This window comes from Sinocyclocheilus anshuiensis, unplaced genomic scaffold (assembly GCF_001515605.1).
Source record: "Sinocyclocheilus anshuiensis isolate Anshui unplaced genomic scaffold, SAMN03320099.WGS_v1.1 scaffold1453, whole genome shotgun sequence".
NCBI classification, from domain to species: Eukaryota; Metazoa; Chordata; class Actinopteri; order Cypriniformes; family Cyprinidae; genus Sinocyclocheilus; species Sinocyclocheilus anshuiensis.
In genome coordinates this window covers 1262139-1286721 of record NW_015549558.1, presented here as the reverse complement: position 1 = coordinate 1286721, position 24583 = coordinate 1262139, and the positions used below count along the sequence as shown (strand labels likewise).

At 37.7% G+C, this 24583-nt stretch overlaps 2 protein-coding genes and 1 long non-coding RNA gene across 7 annotated transcripts; 1 reads left to right on the top strand and 2 right to left on the bottom strand.

Annotated features, from left to right (window-relative positions):
- The first annotated feature begins 1629 nt into the window (after positions 1 to 1629).
- LOC107657062 (F-box only protein 44-like) lies at positions 1630 to 8679 on the top strand. Of its 3 annotated transcripts, none has more exons than XM_016445073.1 (7): positions 1630 to 1858; positions 1938 to 2055; positions 2308 to 2569; positions 4680 to 4794; positions 4930 to 5025; positions 5122 to 5257; positions 8601 to 8679. In XM_016445073.1, exons 1-7 carry the CDS (start codon positions 1851 to 1853, stop codon positions 8622 to 8624), a joined length of 759 nt encoding a protein of 252 aa, XP_016300559.1. In that variant the 5' UTR covers positions 1630 to 1850; the 3' UTR covers positions 8625 to 8679. The 3 variants fall into 3 exon arrangements, with proteins under 3 accessions (XP_016300559.1, XP_016300558.1, XP_016300557.1); XM_016445072.1 differs by lacking the exon at positions 8601 to 8679 and adding an exon at positions 5344 to 6498 and having other exon boundaries at positions 2380 to 2569; XM_016445071.1 differs by lacking the exon at positions 8601 to 8679 and adding an exon at positions 5344 to 6496.
- Positions 6235 to 7988, bottom strand: LOC107657064 (uncharacterized). 2 transcript variants are annotated; one of them, XR_001630630.1, is made up of 3 exons: positions 7924 to 7988; positions 6740 to 6885; positions 6235 to 6640 (listed from the first exon to the last, which is right to left on the bottom strand). It is a non-coding gene; the product is annotated as an uncharacterized LOC107657064 (long non-coding RNA). The 2 variants fall into 2 exon arrangements; XR_001630631.1 differs by lacking the exon at positions 7924 to 7988 and adding an exon at positions 7581 to 7888.
- On the bottom strand, positions 8251 to 18559 carry dnmt3bb.2 (DNA (cytosine-5-)-methyltransferase 3 beta, duplicate b.2). Of its 2 annotated transcripts, none has more exons than XM_016445070.1 (25): positions 18461 to 18559; positions 17380 to 17502; positions 17140 to 17285; positions 16835 to 17006; positions 15226 to 16739; positions 14589 to 14736; positions 14368 to 14496; positions 14161 to 14270; positions 14035 to 14088; positions 13680 to 13823; positions 13485 to 13592; positions 13045 to 13186; positions 12630 to 12926; positions 12485 to 12529; positions 12323 to 12402; positions 12059 to 12171; positions 11707 to 11890; positions 11359 to 11443; positions 11110 to 11255; positions 10138 to 10228; positions 9826 to 9974; positions 9256 to 9341; positions 9064 to 9133; positions 8834 to 8955; positions 8251 to 8747 (listed from the first exon to the last, which is right to left on the bottom strand). In XM_016445070.1, the coding sequence occupies exons 2-25, from the start codon at positions 17489 to 17491 to the stop codon at positions 8591 to 8593; spliced, it is 4404 nt and encodes a 1467-aa protein (XP_016300556.1). In that variant the 5' UTR covers positions 17492 to 17502; positions 18461 to 18559; the 3' UTR covers positions 8251 to 8590. The 2 variants fall into 2 exon arrangements, with proteins under 2 accessions (XP_016300556.1, XP_016300555.1); XM_016445069.1 differs by lacking the exon at positions 18461 to 18559 and adding an exon at positions 17734 to 17846.
- Positions 18560 to 24583: the final 6024 nt, after the last annotated feature.

Genomic DNA, 24583 nt, shown 5'->3' with positions numbered 1-24583 from the left:
GAATCTGAGGGTGCAAAAAATTCGAAATACTGAGAAAATCGCCTTTAAAGCTGTCCAAATGAAGCTCTTAGCAATGCATATTACTAATAAAAAATTAAGCTTTGAAATATTTAGGGTAGGAAATTTACTAAATATCTTCATGGAACATGATCTTTACTTAATATCCTGATGATTTTTGACATAAAAAAAAAGATAATTTTGACCCATACAATGTTTTTTTGTTTGTTTGCCTATTGCTACAAATATACCCCAGCGACTTAAGATTTTTGTGGTCCAGGGTCACAAGTGTATCTTCTCAAAATAGGTCAATAAGACTTAGGTTGAAAACACATCTTGTGTATAATTGTTGGTATACCAAAGGCTATATTTCTCATAACACTTCTTTTAATATATTTTTATATGCAGTAAAAGGATAACAATTACAAATACAAAACATATTTCACTAAATATGTTATTCCAAAAAGCAGGCAAGGAAATCTGAGATCTACTAAAAATTGAACGAATATATTTGTTTGACATGGCATTGAAAAGACATGGGTCAACAAATAAGTTAGTGTTGTCAAAAATTAGGAGAGTGTAGAGAACCTTTAGGGCCAGACTTGACGAAAGGTTTGATACAATCAGGAATTGCACCAAAACAATGGCATATTCTCGGCTCCTGGGGGGGATTGGGGAAAAAAATTCTTACATAAAATGTTAATAAGTGATACAATATTATTTTCTGCTTGTGAATATATTCGCAGTCGATATGTAGGCTAAACAGACTGTAAATGTTCACACGGTTAATCAGCATAAGACAATAAAATAAGCACAAAAAAAAAAAATCACAGCAGCTTCGAACCCATATAAAATAGTTCGTGTTAGTATACGGCAGGTATACTATACAGATAGTATTCAACCACACTGATAGAGGAGGGTCATTTCATTCTCTACAATCAGATAATCAAGTGGCTTCCAAAGTATTTATACGAGAAAATAACGGCAAAACAACTTGGAAATAGCGTTACTGAGTTTCTGAAGAAAATATACCATGTTTTTACTATAGTAAATATAGTTTAACGATATTGTAATTAACATTAAACCATAGCAGCCGCAAATTTACCATGGTCTGAGAGTCCATGAAATGTACTTTAATATCATAAACCATAAAATGTAGTCAGCTTTCTACTGTGGTTCATTTTCATAATAGGTTAACACAGGTCACAAGTTAACACGGTCACATTTCCTTGATTCAGCCAGCCGCACAATGTGACGCTGAACCTGAACCAGTGTAGTTCGGTAGCTCAGTGGTTCATTACTAGCGTCGTTTAGCGCGTGTTCGAAACGTACCAAACAGACCTTTTGGATTATTTTCCGTACTTAAGCCGCTACGGGCGATCATACCAATAATTTGTAATCTTTACAAGAGTACCAAAATCATGTAATGAGCAACTGTGCGTTTAGTAGACAGCTTAATATCACGTCAGTTTGTGCTTTCAGAATCGACGAATCTGCTGCGGTCGTTCCATCACATCCGGAGCGGAGACCTGAACCAGGAAGTTGGTCACCAGATAACACGGTCACCAGTTAAACCGTAACACCTGTAACAGAAGGCTACGTTCGGTTTGGGATCTCGTTAAACATGTGATTATAAGGATTAATTATATTCTGACTCAGCGAGTTTGGAATCTAGAATGCTACTGTGTGTAACTAATGCGATATCTAAACCGAAAAGCAGTACATATAACAGATCTGAGCCGTCAGAAGTGAGCCGTCGGTGCTCCACTGCTAGACTATTCCAGGTTCATTCAATGCTGCCGCATTAAGAGTCGTTATCACTGGTTAGAAGAACGTTCTTTGACATATCATTAATGCGAAGGTAGCTAGGTTACTTGTGTTTCAGTTTTTTACTGCAACATCGTCAGACTATGAGACATAACCTACGTTTCCACCCGTAGGTCCAGACGCGCAAGAGTGACTTATAAAGCAAATATAATATCAAAAACAAAAATGGGCCAGTCAGAGAGCGGACAATTTCATGTTGCTTCGAGGGACTTTAAACCCAGATCAGACTCAGTAAGTTGTTGAGCTCTTTGGTTTCCGTTACAGCCAGTTGTTAAAGCGTTAAATCAAATGCTAGTCGAAATGGACTGACTTGCCATATGACAGGTAGATCATCTTGGACCAGCATTAAGCCAGATGGTCATGCCATGTTACAAAGGTCAGGGTGGAACATGGTATAGCTGATGACCAGCTAAAAACCAGCAACCATGTTCCAGAGCTGGATTTTCCAACAGGATTAGAACTGAATCTTTCTTCCTCTGTCAGTGCTCAGGTCTGCGTTCAGATGTTCCTCTAGCTGTGGTTGAGGAGATCCTACTGAATCTGCCTGCTCATCAGGTGGTGCGAGTCTGTCGTCTGGTGTGTCATGAGTGGAAGGAGCTGGTGGACAGTGCCTCACACTGGAGAGAGCGCTGTCGGAGAGAGGGGATCCAGCCACAAGATGTTTCCAGACCACCAGTCAACTGGCGCCAGTTTTACTTCTTAACTAAGAAACGACGTAACTTGCTCAAGAATCCCAGGGCAGAAGGTGAGCCACTGGACAGAAAATATTAAATATTTTTAATAAAGCAGTATGCTTCATATTCTGGACTGCATTTCCCAGAAGCATCGTCAACCTAAGTTGATCATTGAAGCCATTGGTGGCAGTAGTTTTTACTATCTATAGGCTTACGATGCTTTTGGGAATCACAGTGGTAGAATTTTGCACTGTGTTGATATTCCTCAAGTATTTTATTTTTCATCTTCACGTGTTCCAGACTCTTTGTTTTGCAGTTATAGAATATCCAGTTTTCATACTGTGGATTTTAATGTAAAAAATTTGGTGGCTTGACATAAGGTGCATATAGAAAGTAAAGGTGTAAGAAAGTGCCAAATTTTTAAAAAATTCCCCTTAATTTAGAGTTGATTATTTCTGGTGGGGGACCAGATAGCAAGCTGAAATTTTCACAGATACATGTCCTCGATAGCATTCTGCTGTAAAATTTGAGTATGTGATTCTGCTGGTTACAGTGCTAGAGCTAGTAAAAATCTGGGGAAAAGCCTACAGGATTCATGTATTGTTAGATATGAATGTAGTATAAGCATAACAAATAATACAAATTAACAGTATTTTAGATTAATTATGTTTATGATTGACACACCATAGCTTTTGTTTGTTAATGAGGTCTAAAACAGTGGTTTTCATGAAGGGGGCTAGGGACCACGAGGGGGCCTCGGCAAACATCCAAATGTTAAAAAATTTCACTTTTTCACGCGTTCTCAACCCCATTAAAAAGAAAACCCTAAAAATGTTCTGCATGAATGCTATACTTAAAGGGTTAGTTCACCCAAAAATGAAAATTAGTCCATAAATTACTCACCCTCAAGTCATCCTAGGTGTATATGACTTTCTTCTTTCAGACGAATCCAGTTGGAGTTATATTAAAAATGGTCTTTGATCTTTCAAGCTGTTTAATGGCACTCAGCGGGTGTTGCATGCATCAGTCCAAAAGAAGTTACATAAAAAGCGCCCGTCCATAAAAAAAGTGTCTCACACGGCTCCGGGGGGTGAACAAAGAAAGGCCTTCTGTAGCGAATCGATGCGTTTTTGTTAGAAAAATATCCATATTCAAAACGTAATAATCACTTTAATCTAGCTTGCGCCAGCAGTTGTACACAGAAGCAGTTCCGGGAGCATGACGTATGAGTTCAGCGTTGCGCATGCGCCGGTGAGTCTCGTGAAAACCAACGTTTGTTTACAGGATCAAAGGAAGCAAAGTTTCCTTATTTTAGCAAAGGAAAACCAGTCTCCTCTTGGCTTATATCGAAATCCTCCGACATTCTTCTTTACAAATCCTCGTTTTGTACTTCTAATTAGTGACCGTTGTTTTGTTTTGATCTCTCCGCTTTTGAACTTATACGTCATTCCCCCGGAACTGCTTCCAGTGTACAACAGTGAGCGCAAGCTAAATTAAAGTGATTATTACGTTTTAAATATGGTTGTTTTTCTTACAGGAGGCCTTTGTTCACCCCCCGGAGCCGTGTGAGACACTTTTTTTTTTATTAAGGATGGGCGCTTTTTATTTAACTTCTTTTGGACTGATGCATGCAACACCCGCTGAGTGCCATTAAATAGCTTGAAAGATCAAAGACCATTTTTAATATAACTCTGACTGGATTTGTCTGAAAGAAGAAAGTAATATATACACCTAGGATGACTTGAGGGTAATTTATGGGCTAATTTTCATTTTTGGGTGAACTAACCCTTTAACTAGGACCCCCTAAAAAGATTTAGGACTGAGACTCAAATCCTTCCCGTTGTAAATTGACCCTAAATGTGGAACCCTGAGCACTATTGATCATTACATTTGACCTTAAATTATAAGTCTAAAGAACAACAATGTGCAAATGTTGTAGGCCATGATGGCCACTGTGGTTAAACCACATAAAATACAAATATTGGTTTTGCAATACCAATATACAGAGGTAATGGTCAAGCAGTGTTCATTGAACCGCTAGATATGAAATTACCCTAAATTCACTTAATATTTAAACAATTAATTTTAACACTTAGTTTGCCACCTTATTCCCTTCTGAAAAAGCAATGCCAGTGTCACTTGCTTCATTTATATAATGTGCTCCTCTGCTGGTCTGATTAGAGGAGTTCAGTGGATGGAAGATTGTACAGAATGGTGGTGACTGCTGGACAGTAGAAGATAATTCTGTAGAAATCCCACATTTCACAGTCGCAAAATACTTTGTCACCTCTTACTGGTAAGCTTGAAATTACTTATTCTTCAGCTGAAAAGTCAAACCTAAATAAATTTATTTTAAAATGCTTTTTTTATTCAGTTTAGCTAAAAGGACAATAGCGAGGCCTTCTTTGTCACCCATAAACTTTGTCCTCAGGTTATGTATGAAGCAACAGCTGATAGATTTGAAGAAAGAAGGCTACAGTGCTGCTTTCATGGATCAACTACAACCTCATATCAAAATATCTGACTGGTGAGCGTTTGCTCAAACTCTAATTTTACAGTATCAGTGGTTCCTTTATTATACCAATTAATAAAGTTTATTTTGTGAATGTTTTGTCTGGTGCAGGTACGCCCCGCGCTGCGATTGTGGGAGCATGTATCAAATCTGTGTAGAGTTGCTTGATCAGAAGAAGAAACCCATCAATACCTTTGAGCCTGAACCAGTTTTCTTTCCACAGTGGAACGATCAGCAGTGGTGTGAAGTGAGTAGAATAAAATACAATCAGCTGAACCTGATAAAAATAACTGTGTCATTCTCACCAAATATACATTTTTACAAAAATTTCAGATGACACATGTCTTTAAGGATTATGGACCTGGGGTTCGGTTTATCCGTTTCACTCATGGTGGGAAGGATACACAGTTTTGGGCAGGCTGGTATGGGATACGGGTCACCAACAGTAGTGTGGAGATCTGTGCAGCTGAAGAGTGATAGTGTCTTACTGTCTGAATTTGTTCTTTGTTATGAGAAACGCTGTTATATGTAAATGTAAATTTAAAGGCCTTATAAAAGTTAAAAGTGCATCTCTCAGTGTTGTACAAAACTTGAAGACTGTATTTGAAGACTCATCGTTCTGTATTTTTTATTTTTGTACTACATATAAATCCATTTTTAGATGTTTATATTTCCAAAGGCCTTAATTATCAGTGCATTCGTATTATCTCCCAAAAACTGTGTTGCACTGAGACTGAGTACCCGAAACAGACTCATTCATGTTTTGTTAATAAGGAGGGCCATCACTTGCGTTTCAGATATGTTCCCATAACATGAATTTATCTTTATCTACATTGTCATCATTTTTAAATACTTCTTTTAATATGTATAATTGCATATATGCAGCTGCTGTTTGAAAGGATTGCTTAAAACTAAAGTAATGGGGGAGGGAGCTATACCGCCCGCTTAATTATTTTTCATCATGTGATTAAATATTTAAAAAGGGCCCATCATATACAGCTGTCCATATTAGAGAAATAACATGAGAAAACTGATTTTGATCATTTCCCCCCTCCATGACAAGTTTATCCTAGTCTAAAAAATGTATTTGTTATATACGTTTTGGTAAAGTGGCAGTGTATAAAACTATGTAAATATTTGTCACCACACTGAAATACTATGAATATTTTTAAAAGAAGATCAGAATCTGAATAGTTTCTGTATATATAATTTTTTATATTTTTATTTAAAATACAAATTTCTTAGATATTCCCCAGTGACTCAACTTGACATAATGTGGGACAAGTCATATTCAGCTGATAACAGACATCACACATATATTAAACTAATTACTTCAAAAGTGGCACACAAAATGAGTCAAGAGACTACAATCTGCACACATATCATCCTATCATATGACATGAGTATCAAGGTATATGATGGGGAAAAAAACTGTTGAATAAAACCTATTGTTACTTTCCTGATAAAAACCTGTACAAAAATAAAACAATCCTGTTGGTTTACACCCAGATTTGTCTTTGAAGATGCTGCTGTGTCCAGCTCATAAAATAACACATTTGCATGTCTTCTGGGATCCTGGGGGCCCTAGAGCTGCTAATACTGCCTCATCAAATACATTCTTTAGTCCTTTCTGTAACATAGGAAAAAAAGTGAATCGGTTTGTTACACAAATAAAGAAAAACACTTAAAACTTGGCTTTATAAACAACATACCGACACGCGTAACCTACCTGTGTTAGAGCAGAGCATTCAACATATTTCACTGCCTTTAAGTCTCTGGCCAGTTTTTCAGCTGTCTCTTGTTTGATTGGCTTTTGTTTGTTTTTTTGCAAGCCTTGTAATAGTTATAGGATCATCTCGTAGGTCAATCTGAGTTCTAACCAGAAGAAAAGGGGTTTTTGGGGAGTGATAGGTTATCTCAGGCACCCACTGCATTACAAATTAACTGTTGTTAGCAACAAAGACATTATTCCACATGATTGACAGACTCACCTTTTCTTTTACATTTTCAAAGGAGGAAAGAGAAACAAACTAAAGACATCTGAAAATGTAATGTTAATGTTAGTCTGCAAAATATGATTTTGATTTGAAAACCTCTGAACTAAGAAAAGATTCGTTTCTTACCATTTAAGTGTGAAGTTTAGCTTCACTGCATTTAATCAAAGGATTAAAAAAATCAGCAAAAAATTCTCGATCACACTTGCTAACATATTTTGCTTAATTAGACGTGTAAAATCTCTCTGAAATCACAACTACATATTTAGTCTCACACCTTTAAGTAGTTATTTAATAACATCTATAAACTAATGTGAAGTTAGTTATTTTTAAATGATTCGCGCGCGCGGTTTTCTATGGCCGTATGAATTATGATTGTTGTGCTTCCCGCTACGCTGAGACCTAATTTAATTAATTTTGCTACAACGTTGGACATCTGGTGATTTCACGATTTTGCTCTTACATTAATCAATGCTGTATACACTGTTGTCAGTCAGTGTGCAATGTGCGGGAATGTAGATTATGAAAATGTCAACACGCACACTACATCAAATGCTGAAAGGAAAAGTAACAAACCGAAAAGATGTTCTCTTTTTGAACGAGGCCCTCTCAAATGAAGACGCCTTTACAACTGGCATGTCTAGTTCAGGAGCAACACTGGAAGATGAGAATATTGTGACTGAGAACGCGTTACTGAGCACGTCCACCCATTTACCGCGAAACCTTCAAACATCCTGTTTTTAAGTTTTCGCGGTAAATGGGTGGACAGCAACGGATGCTGCTGCAAATAAAGCGAAAGCGGCCAAGTTCCAACAGCAGCCATTCCTCTACATAGGATATCTATGTAGACACTCAACGCATACTGCTATCCCTTACTTCTCTTCTAAATATCGTAAAATAGGACTGAAGGTCTACTTACACAGTGGAAGACTTTGCGTGACTGTCCATCCAAAATAGGCTTGTCTTTGCGTTTCAAAATAAAAGTCGTTTTGTGTCTCGTTTAATTTGGTACGTTAATAACTCGTTTAAGACTTTTTAAATACTAAAAAAATTATACTAAAATAATAAGCTGAAAATGACAACTTATTATAGTAAATGTGACTTAGATAAAAAAATTGTGCATTGTATAATAATTATGGACATAAGGACATAAAAGCTACCAAGTGGCAAAATGCTTCAGATAATGAAAATGTGGGAGCAAAGATGTGGTGAATTACTGTTTTGTGACATTTGATAATTTTCTTTACCTTAGACAGTAGTAATTTTGGTACTTCACAGAGCATTGCACATTCATTTTGCTCATCATGTTTATTCATTTTGCTCAATCCCACATCAAATTTGTTACTCCATTTGTAGCTAAACATGACTGCAAATTGAGAAAATGACTTTTTTTTAGTGACGTGACTTGATGCAACATTCAATAAAATGGAATCAACCTTCTATAGTTTCCCAGCATACATTATTCCAAACAATTCTTCGGGTAGTCATATTTTAGTTTAAAAAATAAGGGTAAAACCATTAAAAGCAACAAATTCTCATGTCCCTGAGTCTATTCACACTGACAGAAAAAGATAAATCATGTCTGTTCATTTCAAGGGGACCTCGTCACAAGCAAAGTAATCCTTCAGTGGTGCTAAAAGATGTCTTATGACCGGGACGCTCCAGGACTTCCCCAGCACTCTCTGCCTCTGTAAACGCCCCATATTTTTCACATCCGTGTAATGCTTCGGAAATCCAAATATTCTGTGAAAGTGTGAGAATCATCATAAATAAAATACATATTTGTATTTGAATGTTTATTTACAGCTAAGGGCAGAAGTAAAACTTACTTCTCCATTTCTGTGATCCATATATTGTCATCTTTTCCATTCATGGTGATGGGGAAATGTGCGTCATTGGCGCCCTGCTTCAGTGAGTTTGGTCGTGTGGTGATAGTGCGAACTTTTTCATACTGCAAAACAGTACAAATTTCAGTTTGTACTAAAACATAACCCAGTTTCAGAACTCATCACTAGTGAACTATGTACTGCATATCTTTGGTTAGAAGCTCATGACAGACCTTTGCAGTGCGGCCAGGCTCCAGACATTCCTGAAGCCGGAGTTTATCATTCTGAGATGCTATGATTGGTCTGGTCAAAACAGAATAAAATGGATGATGTTTAGTTTACACTGTTGAGTGTATTTTCCAGGTTAAAAAAAAAACAAAAAAAAAAACAAGTGTGTTATTCATATGAATATAACTGACACACACCTGTTCATGCCAGGTATGTTCCCCCAGAAGTATCTTGCTCTGTGAGCTGGACTCACTTTCACAGCATCAACAAGCACAGGGTTACACTAAAAACAAAACATTCTTGTGTGAATCGTGATCCCAAGATTCAAGAAAAAATATATAGAATGAAAGTGAAAGTGACATGACGTGGCCAAGTATGGTGACCCATACTCGGAATTAGTGCTCTGCATTTATCCCATCCTAAGTGCACACACACAGCAGTGAACACACACACACACACCGTGAACACACACCCAGAGCAGTGGGCAGCCATTTTTGCTGCGGTGCCCAGGGAGCAGTTGGGGGTTCGGTGCCTTGCTCAAGGGCACCTCAGTCGTGGTATTGAAGGTGGAAGAGAGCGCTGTACATTCACTCCCCCCACCTACAATCCCTGCCGGTACGAGACTCGAACCCGCAACCTTCGGGTTACGAGTCCGACTCTCTAACCATTAGGCCACAATTTGCCCAAGATGTAAGAGCTTTTTAAAATTTACCATAAACTGCTGAGAGTATTTATCAAAACGTCTATGAAACAAGAAGAACACTCACTTCCAGAAAGCGGCAAATGTCAGCTTTAACCTGGGTTTGCATGAACACCACGTTCTCAAACAGCCAGAAGAACGGCTGTGAGTCATCCTCCTTCGGCTTCATAACATTCAGAAGCCGATAATATTCAAAAAAGAGCCGCCCTGTGCCCTCTGCAGAGAGTAAAGAGGATCTCAGATGCAATGAATGATGCTAACTGTTACCTGTTTTGACATGAGATGAAGCGCTGGCTGAGCACACCCAGCAGTAGCACGTTCAACAAAACTTTAAATCTGATGTGTGAATCATGTACTAGATTTCAGGATCCAGACTTACCAAACAAGCCTTTCCGGGCAGGATTGACTATGGACAAGTCATTACAAGGACTTCCACCAATGAGAAGATCAAACGGGCCCCATCTGTCAATCTGAACAAAGAAAGAGAATAAATTCAATCAGCAGACTGCTGAGGAGTCTTCTTCAGATGTGTAAATAAATCTCAGTACATGTGCAGAGAGGTTTTACCATTTAAAGGGTTACATCAACCCAAAATGAAAATCCTGTTATCATTTACTCACCCTCATGTTGTTCCAAACCTAAAAGAAATTTGTTTGTGTTCGGAACACAAATGAAGATACTTTTAATAAAATCTCAGATTCTGTCCCTCCATTGAAAGTATATTCACTCAAAACTCTTGACGCTTCAAAACGTTCATAAACAGATCAAAAAAGAAATCCATATGAATTGAGCGGTTTAATCCAAGTCTTTTGAAGAGATATGATCACTTTATAAGATGAATAATTTAATTTAGGCTTTTGTTCACATAAAATCATTGATCAATGAACAATGTTTACAGCATTTAAATCAGGTGACCAAAGCTAAAACATGCTTGCTTGATGCGTGAGAACAAATGAGGTTTGGTCTCGCGTGTCGAGCAGGAATGGTTGAACTTCTGTTTATGTTCACTGATCAATGATTATATGTGAATAAAAGCCTAAATGAAATCTGTTCATCATATAAAATGATTGCGTCTCTTCAAAAGACTTGGATTAAACCTCTTCATTCATATGGATTTATTTTTGATCTCTTTACAAACATTTTGAAGCATCAGAATTTTGGGTGAAGAGACTGTCAATCGAGGAACAGAAATGAATAAAAATAAAAATATTAATGAACCAAAGACGAAAACTCTTGTGGTTTTAGAATGACATGAGGGTCAGTAAATGATGACAATTTTCATTTTGGGGTAAACTAACACTTTAAAGACATGGGGGGAAAAAACAAGACGACGAAAAATAATTTTGCATACATGCTGTTTCGTAATGTTTTTAACATCTTCCACATGAGTGATTTTTCCATCATGGTTGACCATGGAAATGGTAATGGACTCTTCATCAACTTCTGAGGCCACATATTTTTCCACTTTGAAGCCAAGATCCCTCAAGACAAGGTATCCTGAAACATAAAAATGCATTTAAATGAGTCATATAACCAGTACAAGAACACTATAATAAGTATGTATTAAACTAAAGTGGTTGAGGAATACGGGCAGTTTTACCTGTGGCTATACCATCAAATAAAGAAAGCACTCTGATTGGACGTCGCTGGTTAGCAGGGATTGATGGGTAAACACGATGGGGCTCCTGAGGAGAACAAATGTCATTGGTCGAACCAATTCAAACACAAATAAGGAAGATCATATTCATATTGTATAGCTAGTAATTTCAGTGCCACTAGCATAACCAATACGAATTGCAAACAAATGTTTTCCAAAGTGCAAACAAAAATATTACCAGTGATATTTAGGGGCAAAATTAGGCTTAGCTTTCCAAAACTGTTTTTCCAGACTGTAATATCAGAGTAAACATTTTTACAAGATGATGAACAATATGAAACAAGCACTAACAAACTCCATAGCGCTGTTGTTGGCAAAGAATTCCTGCACTCGGATGCTCCAGTCATTCCTGGGCTTCAAAGCTCGAGAGCTGCTCTCAGGTGCACACAGGTAACACGTCCATGGGTCTACATTTTTCAGCTGGTCAAATGTGCCCTCACCCACCAGGATATCCAGACAGTCCACACAGTAGGAGCTAGGGAAGCGTAAAAGACCAAGTTCAACTATACACAAGTATATGTCTAAGAACACCAGTTGAAATACTAAATACATACATTGCATTCAAGCTACACATTTTATCAGATTTTGCTTTCCCTGGGAATCAAACCCATGACCTTGTATCAACATTACCATAAACACTCACCGACAACAGTTGTCATGGCCACACAGAATGACCTCCATGCCAGAACAGCAGACGGTGCAGTACGACTGATAACCATCTTCATCATATCTGTACAGCGTCTCCGTGAAATTATACTACATGTGACAAACAGACACATCACTGAAGGATTGTATTGTGTTGTATGACTGTATACTTGATTTTATGCAACATTTAGTAACAGCTGTAGCTGGTATAGCCAAAACCCCTGTGTGGAGAGAACTACAGCTGTGTAACTGTATTTACTACCTTGCAGTTTGAACACAGCATTCCTTCGAATAGTGGGTGGATGATTTCGACAGGCGTACTCCCACATGATAAGCAGAACTCTGAGAAGGAGGAGAAATTAAGTTAGGATGACCTTCACTCATTATCAACAGTTACTGCAATGTTTATGAAAGGGTTTCTGACCTTGAATGTTTCTCTTGTTTTCCAGAAATTCATGCACCATTTGATCTGTCAAAACATTTCAATAAACACCAGGCTACTTAGGGTTTTTTTCTTCCTTTGCCATCACAATTTTAATAGCAACAATAAATATTAATGATGTACTTACGTCTTTTTTGGCTGTTCTGTCTGGACTCGATATGTACGCTTGGGGTAATATTTTGATGCTTATTCCGCTGTGGTTTTTGTTTTCTACGGGTCTTCACAGTCTGCCAGGATCTCTGATTCAATTCTGAATACATGCTTTTTCTATAAACATCGGTTGTCCCAAGGTCTATCGAGCCACTGTGCAGGTCCAGGGATTCAGGGAGTTTACTGAGAGACACAGTTAATTTAAATAACTTTCCTTTAGAGTCTTTGTGCTTTCTCATGTTCCTATTCACTGATTGAGGCATACAAATCTTGTCTAAGGAAGAAAGAGAGATATAAATACATAGTAAATTAATACAGCATTTGATACTACATGCTACACATTGGAATAAAGCACTGTGGTTAAAGAGCGCCCTTCGGGGCTTGTTGCATACCATTGCATTCTGATTGAGGTTGAAGTCCTTCTGGACCCAATGGTTCAAAGCCTCCAAAGGCCCAGTCCAACATGACTCTAAGCAGTTCATCCTTAGAGTCTGTCTCAGGAGAAAAAAACATTCGACTGCGTCTGGAGGCCACCTACAGACACATGAACAATCACACAATGAGACGCAAATATGTTTCTGTTTTGTACTAACATTTGGAAGTTTTTTTTAAACCTTTAAAGGTTAAGTAATTTCAGTGCCACTAGCATAACCAATACGAATTGCAAACAAATGTTTTCCAAAGTGCAAACAAAAATATTACCAGTGATATTTAGGGGCAAAATTAGGCTTAGCTTTCCAAAACTGTTTTTCCAGACTGTAATATCAGAGTAAATTGCAAACCGCATGCTAGTGCATGAACTACAAAGCACTAATAACAAAATTTGTCTTACCTGCAGAGAATTAAAAATTGCATCTTTGTACGCCATTACTGTAGCGAAGGAATTAGAACAGAAGCACTTGGCAAATGAAACAAAGGGCAGGAGATCGTCTGCTTGGACCTGCAATAGACCATTTGTTATATACACATATTTAAGTAAAAGAATACCCAAAAGCTTGCACATAACACTGCATAGCCATTTTTCTACCTCTGATAGCATCCTGTTCCCAAAGAAAATCACTTTACGCATGGAGCCACAAGGCCTCTTGCTGTCCCAGCTCTGAACCAGTCCAGGCCAAAGACCAAAGCCCTCAATCGGCCCCCAAACCATCTCACCCACTGTGTAACCATCCTAAAAAGAAAACATAGCACTCGTTGGATGGAGAGTCTAAAGTCTTACTCTCTCTCATTTTTCTGATGTTAAAACACTTTATCCTGTTCCATCTTAAAGAAATAGTTAAAAGCACAGAAACTTCTCACTTCAGCTTTAGATTAATTGCACAGAAGTAATAAAACATTTATTTTTATTATAATATTAAAAAATATATATTAAAAAAAGTTACCTGGTATTCGGTTTTCTCATTGTTTTGTGTAGAAGACGTATTTTCTTTTCTTTTCTGGCAGAGAAAGCAAAATGTTCAATAAAGATATCCAGAACTAAACTTAAAACAAATGAGACCGACATTTACCGCATAATTCCATGTGACATCATTGGCATCACAGTTGTAATCGTCATCATCATCAGTGATTTCATCATCCTCATCATCATCTAGGATCACAGACACATACGGATAATCCCCTAGCAAAAAGAAGGGCTAAGTAAGTTTTACTCAATGTTGCAGAACTGTAAAAGAAAATACCACTAGTAGCTGGTATGTCTGAACAGGGTCTGAAACCTTCTGTGTTATTTTGGCTTTCTGTGTCTGAATCAGAAGAGATTGGCACAATTTCATCCACTTCCATTGGTGCAATGTCCTCCACGTATATTGGTGCCATGTCATCCATTTCCGTTAAGTCAATGATATCTGAAATGCAAAAGCATTTGTGATGCAAAGTAAGTACAGATCAGCTCCTCAATATATATTGAACCTTATGGAGTATAAGTATGTCTCATTACCGGACATAACGCTCCCTTGAGTCTCTGGGCTGAGATGTGATGGAGCACTTTTATATGAACTGCTGTCTGTAACATCGTCCTCAGCCATGTCCTTCTCCTCAAAGTCCTCCATTTTCCTCTCCTTGAGATAGTCAGTTTGTTGAAACATCTAAGATACAGACAACCACGCACAAACACAAACCAAACTTTCAGACATTTGCTTATGTAAAACTTGCTGTCATGCTTGGATGCTCTAGACCAGGGGTGACTAAACTCGGTCCTGGAGGGCCGGTGTCCTACAGAGTTTAGCTCTAACTTGCCTCAACACACCTGCCTTTAAGTTTCTAGTATGCATAGTAAGAGCTTGATTAGCTGGTTCAGGTGTATTTAATTGGGGTTGGAGCTAAACTCTTCAGGACACCGGCCCTCCAGGACCGAGTTTGGACACCCCTGCTCTAGACGGTTGACAGTGCATTGCCATGGACGAAAGTTGCTCTGAATGTTCTCGACACTTTAAACATCGTCAGAGGTCCCTTAATCCAAACTAAATTAATTTTCATAACCACGGTCACATTAAAAGGGAGAAATTATATCTTATCACACAGATATCTGATAAATGATATTTTGGTTTCTCAAGCTCTTCAAACACCAGACTCACCTGTTCAAAAATGATCTCTTTTTTCAACGTTCTGGGCAAAGCCAACAAGCTAATGATTAATTTCCCAAAACCAGATGTCCTTCCCATAATCCTCAGCTCCGTCTTCCAGTACTGCTCCATTGACTGGTCGGCTAGTTGTGTGTCACCCCCATCAATGAACTGGTACTCCAAAAACTCATCTGTGAGTAAACTGACATTCTCAGGGCCTGAGCAAACTCCAAAACAGACACCTAAATCTTGGACTATTTTGCCAGTCACCTCAAGCTTTTTTCCTGGACTCAACACTAATGACAAGTTTCTCAGAATAGAATCTGAGAAGGGTAAACGTTCAATAATATTAACAGTTACAGTCGCGTAGAAGGAGATGATGGAACTGTGGAATGTCTCCAAGCAGTCCGTCAACTCTTCAGAGCGTTGCAGGAGAAAATCAGCAGCCTGTTTGCCAACTTCAACCTCTCCTCTAGGTAAATGTCCCACTGTGTCCTGTATAAGCGAGGTCTTGCCTCTTCTAAGAAAAAACTCTGCTGCTTTAGGTCTGAGGAAACGTGTTGTGTAGAATCTCACTAATTGAGAAGCATCTTGAAGCAGCTGTGTCACGCTGACACCTCGGTCAATATTCTCCTGAAAATCGCAAAGCGGTTGCAAAGCGTGGCAAAGAAAGAGGACGTTGAGTCTTATTTTGGGGTCACTAAGAAGACGACAGATTGATTTTTCATCTGCATCCAGAGATCCAAAGTATTTCTCAAGGTCTGACCAAGCTAAAGTAATTTTCTGGATGATTCTCCAGAAGAGAGAGCATTGGGACGTCAGGATATTTCTGAAGTTCGAACAATCAACATCTTCAAGGAAAGTTTGTAGAGCAGCTGGGAAAGTTGGAAAGTGTTTGTAGATCTCTGTGATGAGATTCAGAATCAGGCCAGAAAACTCCATATTCTCAACACCACTGTGAAACACTTCTGCCATATCTGTAAGTCCACATAAAGACACAATCTCAGGTTTCAGCAACTTTAGACCTGAGAGAAGACCTTCATGATCTGGGAAATTTGAATAAAATATTGCCATGTTTATTAGAGGTATTCTGAACTTCTTCAGCATCTCCACTATGCAGGTACAGATGGCATCAGCAGTCTCTTCCTCTGGATGAAGAACATCAAGCAGTCTGAATTTGTTTTCCCCAGTAACTTTGTCAAAAAAGCCCAACAGCAGCACACTGGCCTTGTTCTCATCCTCAAGCTCCACTCCATGGTATAAATAAAGGCAGTATGGAGTCTGACTACAGAAGGCTGTAATGTCTTCCCGACATTTCTGGCCTAATACTAGACTGTCCTTGCTACTGGCAAAGTTTGATCCAGCATCAGGTGAGGTAGATGAGCTATACTTTCTGATGAAACACATTGTGGCCGGACTCCGGAAGAAAGACTCCTGTGATCCCCTCTTAACATTTAGCATTTTCTGGTTTAGATACTTTGTTTGCACAGGACTGTAGAGTCTTGAAGATTGTTCTTCCTTCTTAGCTATCAATAAAAAGAAAGGAAGAAGTCATAAAAAAATGGCATACAGGTCACAATATCAACAATAAAAAAAAAAAACTCTAAAAGTAAACACCTACAGATTTCAAACTCTCTGCTTGATTTCAATGATACTACTTCCTGTTCAACAAAACCCTCCTGAGGGTTGTACTTCTGCTTTGCAACATTGTGATCATAAAGATCTTTGAACCATGTAAGCAAATCTAATGTTTTCAGGATGTCTCCATTCACCAACAATTTCAGCTCCAGTTCCTATAAAAAAAAGAGAGAAAATGCATTGTTGACAATAATACATGTTGATCATTGCATAGCCATACAATTAAAAACATTTTATATGATGCATTTTTTTTGCCAGCATAATCTGAATTTTTATTTAATTGCTCACTTTCTTGATTTGTGCCTTGCTGAAAGCTTCCTGTAGAAGACTGTAATTATCCAAGATGTCTGCATTCTCTTTTGCTGTGAACTTCACTTTATTTATGTCGATAGATCCAGGGTGAATGATGTCCATCAACCGACAAAAAGCAGCACCTACAAAAAAACACCATAAAAGTGTTACTGAAAAATATCTAACATTCAACGCTTTCCAATTAAAATGTTTCAATTAACCTGGAAACAAAAATACCTGAACAGGTGTGCTCCAACTGGCTGAAAGTGGCATGCAGTATATGGTTGAGCCAGTCCAGCAGCTCACTGAGATTGTGTTTCTCATCTCCAATCTTCACATTCACCACCATTTTTCCATAACCTGTGGAGTTATTGTAATACATTAGTCTGAAAACGTTGATAATTGTTCACAAATAAATACCCTAACAATGATACATACATAAAGACAGTATTAAGTACGTAATAATAATTTTTGAGTCCACATAGTAACAAGTAAAGTCTTTAAATTAACCGCAGACCACTATATGCGCTAAATGTGGGTTTGTTCATTCAAACAATCAAAAAAATCCGTTTGAAAGGAGGAATCACAGACCAAACAGATCTTTTCTTCTCGACAGAAAATGCTCCCAGATGAAGACGATTTATTACGTGTAAAGTTAAATGACGTTTTGGAAAATAGGCACACTCAGAATCGGTTATAGAGCATATCCGCGCATGCGCACCATTCCATTTGCCGCGAAAACTTAAAGGGAGGAAACAGCTGTAGGGGCCAATGAAGCGCGAGCGGCCTCCCAGCAGCCATTCCTCCACACTGCACGGTGGGACACAGACTGCACGGGAAACAACGAGGCGAAAAAGTCATGTCTTAACAAACATGTTACCGTTCGTTGATCAAATGTTCTGCTAAAATTTATTCAACATGTTATACGTTCGCACAATGCGTTAAGGAAATTAGAGATTACTTTTTACGTGTAATCTTAATTAATATATATTTCTTAGACTAGATATATCGTGTTTTTCCTTGTGTAATTTGTTCAAAAAAAATTGTGTTTATTACATGAGGCACACACTTTAGCAAAAACTAAATTATATCGTGTATTAATAAATGTCGAATGTTGCATGCAGTCTTTTAACCAGGTTGATAAAAACAATTTGAAAACATACAATACAAACATTCATAACCATCTTTAGCGATACCCAGATTTCCAGATCGCGCACGCAGCTAACTTATTTCCGCATTTACACGTCGCGCCGCCAGCTATCCGGTGCAAGTTGTCCAGAAAGTCAAATCCATTACATTTAACGTTACTACTACTTACCACCACCCTGTCCCGTTCGGTGCTTCGGTAGTAGGACCTCCCTCTGGCGATGCCGCGAGATCGGTCGGTCTGACGTAGAGGAGTCGATCGCGTTTGAATCCAAAACCGTTCCGTTGCACGCGTTCTGCTGCTTTGTAACGTGGAAACACTTTGGGCACTGGTGGGAATTTTGATTCATCCTAGTGACTCGAATCTTTTGAATCAGTTAAAAAAAGATTTGTTTCCGGATTTTTGTAAATGGCATCGTTACTCCAGTAGGTGGCGATCAGTGCGTGTCTTTTTGTGTGTTATAACTAAGTGAGTCTTCAATTTACGCAACCGATTCGCAAAAAAAAAACCGAGTCATTTACAACCGAAATGTATCATTATCAGTTATGGTTTTATGTTTGCAAATAAACTAAGAGATCTTGAAAAATGAGTATGCGTTTCCCCAACAGTTCAATTCTTCCTCGTCCTTTGATGTTGTGAACGATACTTACTAAATCACACGACGTGCCCCTCTCTCAGCGGATCTTTGTTCAGTCTCGTTCGGATTTAAAACAATGACTCGTTTAGTGATGGGGGCGTGGTCGCTCAGTTGGTCCAACCAATGAAATGCTTGTTACGACCTGCACTGGAAAGCTGTTTGGTCGTGCTATAATAACTATTTAAAAACAGAAAAGCGGTTCAGAAAAAGGAGAAAGGAAACGAAAAATAGCCTGAATTCGGACTAACATGCTACTATACCAGGCTTAGGCCTATTATTTCTTCAAATGGCAGTAGTAGTGAGAGTCTATTCCGAATTCAGCATATGATCATGGAAGTGAATGAAGATGATGTATTACGATGTCATATAGTAACTTATCTTTATGTATTTATACATAACGTATAAATAAATGGTATAAAAAACGTGAGACGAAGCAGGCAGATTAAGATAATGTTCGAATTGCATATTACGATACAATTGTTGAAAAGCCTAGTGCTAAGATGACCTACTGTTTTTTTGCAAACACGGTACAACAGTGCGTTAAATACGGTTTCCCGCGATAGTATCAACTCAAATCGGCGTTTGTTGTTGTTTTTGTAATGGCGGCTAGTGATGCATGAACCGGAAGTGATGTTCCTTTGGACATTTACCCAACTGTTGAAAAAAGTTGTATGTTTAATAAAATGTGACTTTAAAAGGTTGACCGAGACCAAACAAAATGGCTGTTGGAGAGGCAAACCTTCAACGTAACGAGCTAATTTGACGACAGCATCTCCTTTATTGCTGTGCACCCTATGCTTAACCATAAGACCGAGCGCGGCCATTTGTAACTTGAAAGTGCAAGGCAGTTAAGTTATTTTTAGCTATTTGAATAATAAGCCCACTGGTTTGTAGCACAAATCGCTTTACAGCTCACATTTTGATATTCTAGTTATCTACCTCCATCTTTGGTCAAAGCCCCATGATGCTTTGCGCGAAACTGTAAACAGTCAGCGAGTGCCAATAAACTTTCAAAGGTTTGCTTTAAGAATACACTAATATTCATTTGCAAAAAACGTACAGTAAGGTGACATTCTCATCACTCCTCAAACATCGAATATCAAAAGCAAATTAATTGTGTAAATGTATTAAGAAATTACTATAAGAATAATCCCAAAAGTTTAAATGAATGAGTCTTACAGTTACAACAGCAATAATGGTCGTGTTAAATAATACTGTATAGTAGGCTATTGGTCTATTATGTAACATAACTGTGTCACATAATAGTTAATCAAAGCTTTTCCGTCATTAACTGGAACGCTGATGGACATTTCAAACGGCTTTCCTCATTTTGACAGATAAATGTTGCATAGCTTGAGAAATATTACTGTGAACACTGCTGAAAGTAATCGGAAGTGAAAAAGGGGAGTCAGTTTTAAAGCACCGTGTGGAAAAACCGGGTAAGAGATGTGAGATTTGGAGATAAAAACAGACACCACAACCACGCAGTGTCTTTAATATTAACACAGCGAAACAGAAAATAATCAGGAGGAACAGAACCACTGATCTATATAATTCTCTATAGATCAGTGAACAGAACACAGCTGGCAGACTGAAAAGAGATTGTCACAGATTTTCTTGTGTGACATTAAAATACAAATATAGGCTATTATTTTCCTTACTAATAAAAATGGAGCATGATAGAAAATGTAGGCCTACAGCTCCAGTCAGACGGATAAGGATTATTTGTAGTGCAGCCTTTTTTATTATTTAAAATGATTTTGATTCATTCATTTTGGACGTTCCCTAAACAGGATGTGCCACCCAGATTTAAAATTTAAATCTAAACTCACATTTTAAATGAATTTAAAATGCAGTAAAGTCATATAATGATGTCTTTGTGGTGGAGCTTTTTAAAATGCCTGAAAACTGTACAAGATGTAAGTTTAATGTTGCATTATGTGAATGAGATTTATGAGAGCAGGCTGAAGTAGGTGTTGCAGCTCAAGGAGAAAAATCATTTGGAATGTTGACCACTACTGAGTGTCTTTTCATTTGGAACATGTTTTGCTTCAAATTCCTTTGACTTAATCACTTGATACTGTGCCTGGCAATTGATAAAATAACTGAATGATAAAAATAATCCTTTTAAAAAAATATCCATGGTGGTATTGGACCCTTTAGTTTTAGAGAGCATTTAATTCAATTCAATTCAAATGTAGTTGTATAGTGCTTTTCACAATACACATTGTTTCAAAGCAGCTTTACAGAAAATGCATGTGTCTACATTACAATTTAGAGTGATCTTTTATCAGAAGTGAATGTGTCCAAGTAATGTTCATTTCACAAATGAACAGTTCAAGGTAAGTTAGCTACATTAATTTTAGGCAGAAGCTTTTTTTACATTAAAGCGATTATTATAAGTGTGATCATAATGATGACAATATAGAGAAATGTTGGCAGTTGTGCATGTCGATTCAAGTTGGCGTCATCTGGGGTCCTCTCAGGGGTCAGCATCATCTCTTCACAGTTGTTGGGTCATCTGAAGTCGTTCTATGAGCTTGGATCCATGCTGGAGCTGGTGTAATCTATAGTTACCTCGAGATAGGCATCCCGGGGAACAGAAAGGCAAATGGAAAAGAATTAGCATAGCTGCTGTTCATGTTTCAAGCAAAAAATATGTTTGTGACTTTTATCTGATCTAACTGGGAACAAGGGTATGAGATTCATTAAGCGAATGCTTGGCTGAATAGATTTAAACAGAGAGCAAGTGTTTGAGCCCAGGACATTATCAGGAAGACTATTCCAGAGTTTAGGAGCCAGATGGGAAAATGATCTCCCTCCTTTAGTGGGCATATATAGAGTGTGATGGATTGTAGGGCATAAGAAGATCAGTTAAATATACAGGAGCTACACCATTTAGTGCCTTATAGATCAGTAGCAATATTTTGAAATCAATATGGAACTTAATAGGTAACCAATGTAGAGATTATACAATTGTAATAATATGATCATATTTTTTTTGACCAGGTAAGAACACTAGCAGCTGCATTTTGGACTAACTGTAGCTTGTTTATTGAAGATGCAGGGCAACCAGCTAGCAGTGCATTACAGTTATCCAGTCAAGAGGTCATGAATGCATGAACTAGCTTTTCTGCATCAGAAACAGACAACATGTTCAGTAGCTTAGCAATGATTCTGAGGTGGAAGAAGGCTGTTTTTGTAACATATGAAATTTGATTTTTGAAAGACAAATTGCTGTCTAATATAACACCCAGGTATTTAACTGCAGATGACATAATAGTACATAATTCTATTTGCAAATTGTATTCTAAGGGATTCTGTGTGCAGATTTTTGGTCCAATAAGTAATACCTCAGTCTTGTCTGAATTTAATAGAAGAATTACTGGTCATCCAATGTTTTATATCTTTAACACATTCTGTCAAATTGGATAGTTTAGAAATGTCATCTGGTCGTGATGATATAACTGACTATCATCGGCATAGCAGTGGAAGCTAATTCCATGTTTTCTAATAATGTTGCCAAGTGGCAGCATGTACAGTCATGGCCAAAAGTTTTGGCAGTGACATAAATTTTGTGTTTTGCAAAGTTTGCAGCTTAAGCTGTTGTGGTGTTCATTCACATTGTTTCTAGATTATTGTGGAGAGTGATCAGATGCATTTTAAATGATTGCTAAAAGCTTCATTGGCCAAAAAATGAACTTTTCACAAAAAAGCAAATTTCACTGTTTTTTGATCCTAACACAAAATGACCAGCTAACATTAACTAATCACATCAGCAGCACATGTGAAAGTGTGAATGAGTACTAGTCAGGTGAAATCACTATCATACTACTTAGATTGTAAGAGCAGACTGATTGATATAAAAGCAGGTAAGAAGCACTTCCAATCGTTGTGTTCTTGTTAGCAATGGTTTCCTCCAAAGAAACACATGCAGCCATCATTGCTTTGCATCAAAATGGCCTCACATGCAAGGAAATTGCTACAAAGAATATTACACCTAAAAGAACCATTTACTGGATCATCAAGAACTTCAAGGAGAGAGGCTCGACTGCAGTGAAGAAGTGCACACAGTGAGGCCAAGACTTTTGGACAACGGCCTGGTGTCAAGAAGGGCAGCAAAGAAGCCATTTCTCTCCAAGAAAAACATCAAAGACGGACTGAAATTCTGCAGGAAGTACAAGGGTTGGACAGCAGAAGACTGGTGTAAAGGTATTTTCTCTGATGAAGCTCCCTTCCGACTGTTTGGGACATCTGAAAAATCGATTGTGCGGAGAAGAAAAGGTGCCCGCTACCATGAGTCCTGTGTTGTGCCAACAGTGAAGCATCCTGAGACCATCCATGTGTGGGGTTGCTTTTCAACCAAGGGAGTGGGCTCTCTCATAATTCTGCCCAAAAACACTGCCAGTAATAAAGAATGGTATCAAAACGTCCTGCAAGCGCAACTTCTTCCAATGATCCATGAGCAATTTGGTGATGATCCATGCATTTTCCAGCATGATGGAGCCCCATGTCACAAAGCAAGAGTGATAAAAAAGTGGCTTGAAGATCATTACATTGAAATTTTGGATCCGTGGCCAGGCAACTCACCGGATCTCAATCCCATAGAGAACCTGTGGTCAGTCCTCAAAAGGCGAGTGGACAAGCAGAAGCCCACAAATTGTGATCAACTCTCTCATATATATATATATATATATATTTATTATTATTATTATTATTATTATTATTATTTATTTTTTTTTTCCAATAAGAGCCTTAAACTTATGTTTATCATTGTTTTTCTGTACACCATAGAAACGTGGAAAAATCTACAAATACTGAAGCCGCAAACTTTGCAAAACACAACTTATGTCACTGCCAAAACTTTTGGCCATGACTGTATATTGAAAATAACGGGAGGGCCCAACACGGATCCTTGCAGCACCCCATAATTTATTGATGTTATTTACTGATTTTTAACCATTTAAGTAGACAAAATGGTAATGGTCTAAGTACGATCTAAACCACCGTAATGCCTGTCCCTGAATCTCAGTGTAATTTTGTAAGAGTATGTCATGGTCTATAGCAGTAAAACTATTATTGAGACACATCCTTGATCAGAAGCTAGAATTAAGTCATTTGTAATTTTAACGAGCACCATTTCTGTGCTATGACGAGGCCTGAATCCTTAATTGGACAAAATTTTAATTTTTTTTCTTCTGGACATTTTGGAATTTAAAGACATTTAGATGCATCTAATAAAAGTGAATTTAGTCAGTGTTTACAAGTCTCCTTTTTATAAATTTCTTTTATAAATGCATAAGCCTTATGATTATATATAAAATAAAACCTAAGTTTTATTATATCCATTTCAAAAAGGTAGATATGAACCCCAGTCATAACCACATAATTAAAAGCAGACACTGAACACAAAACACAAGCTCAAACAGCTTTGGAGTCTGTCTTTATTGGTTTTGCTCAGGATACTAACATTTTTTTGGTTACTGTTTTGAGTTTTATACCATAAGTCCCAAAAGGAAAATATATTGTATACAAAAACTATTAAAAAAAAAAGTAAATCTAAATTGACTGTATAAAAGCAGTGTTAATGTTTAAAGGTATAGATTAACATGTTCCTTGTTACTAAATAAACAAGTAAAAAGACAGCTTTATATATC

Excerpts from the sequence above, each read along its gene's own strand:
- LOC107657062 (XM_016445071.1), top strand. Across the intron at positions 2,056-2,307 it reads TTAAACCCAGATCAGACTCA|TGCTCAGGTCTGCGTTCAGA; the intron begins GTAAGTTGTTGA and ends TTCCTCTGTCAG. Across the intron at positions 2,570-4,679 it reads CAAGAATCCCAGGGCAGAAG|AGGAGTTCAGTGGATGGAAG; the intron begins GTGAGCCACTGG and ends TGGTCTGATTAG.
- dnmt3bb.2 (XM_016445070.1), bottom strand. The coding sequence starts at position 17,491 with ATGGTGGTGAATGTGAAGATTGGAGATGAGAAACACAATCTCAGTGAG. Across the intron at positions 12,403-12,484 it reads AAACAAGAGAAACATTCAAG|AGTTCTGCTTATCATGTGGG; the intron begins GTCAGAAACCCT and ends CCTCCTTCTCAG. Across the intron at positions 11,256-11,358 it reads ATTTGATGGTATAGCCACAG|GATACCTTGTCTTGAGGGAT; the intron begins GTAAAACTGCCC and ends TTTATGTTTCAG.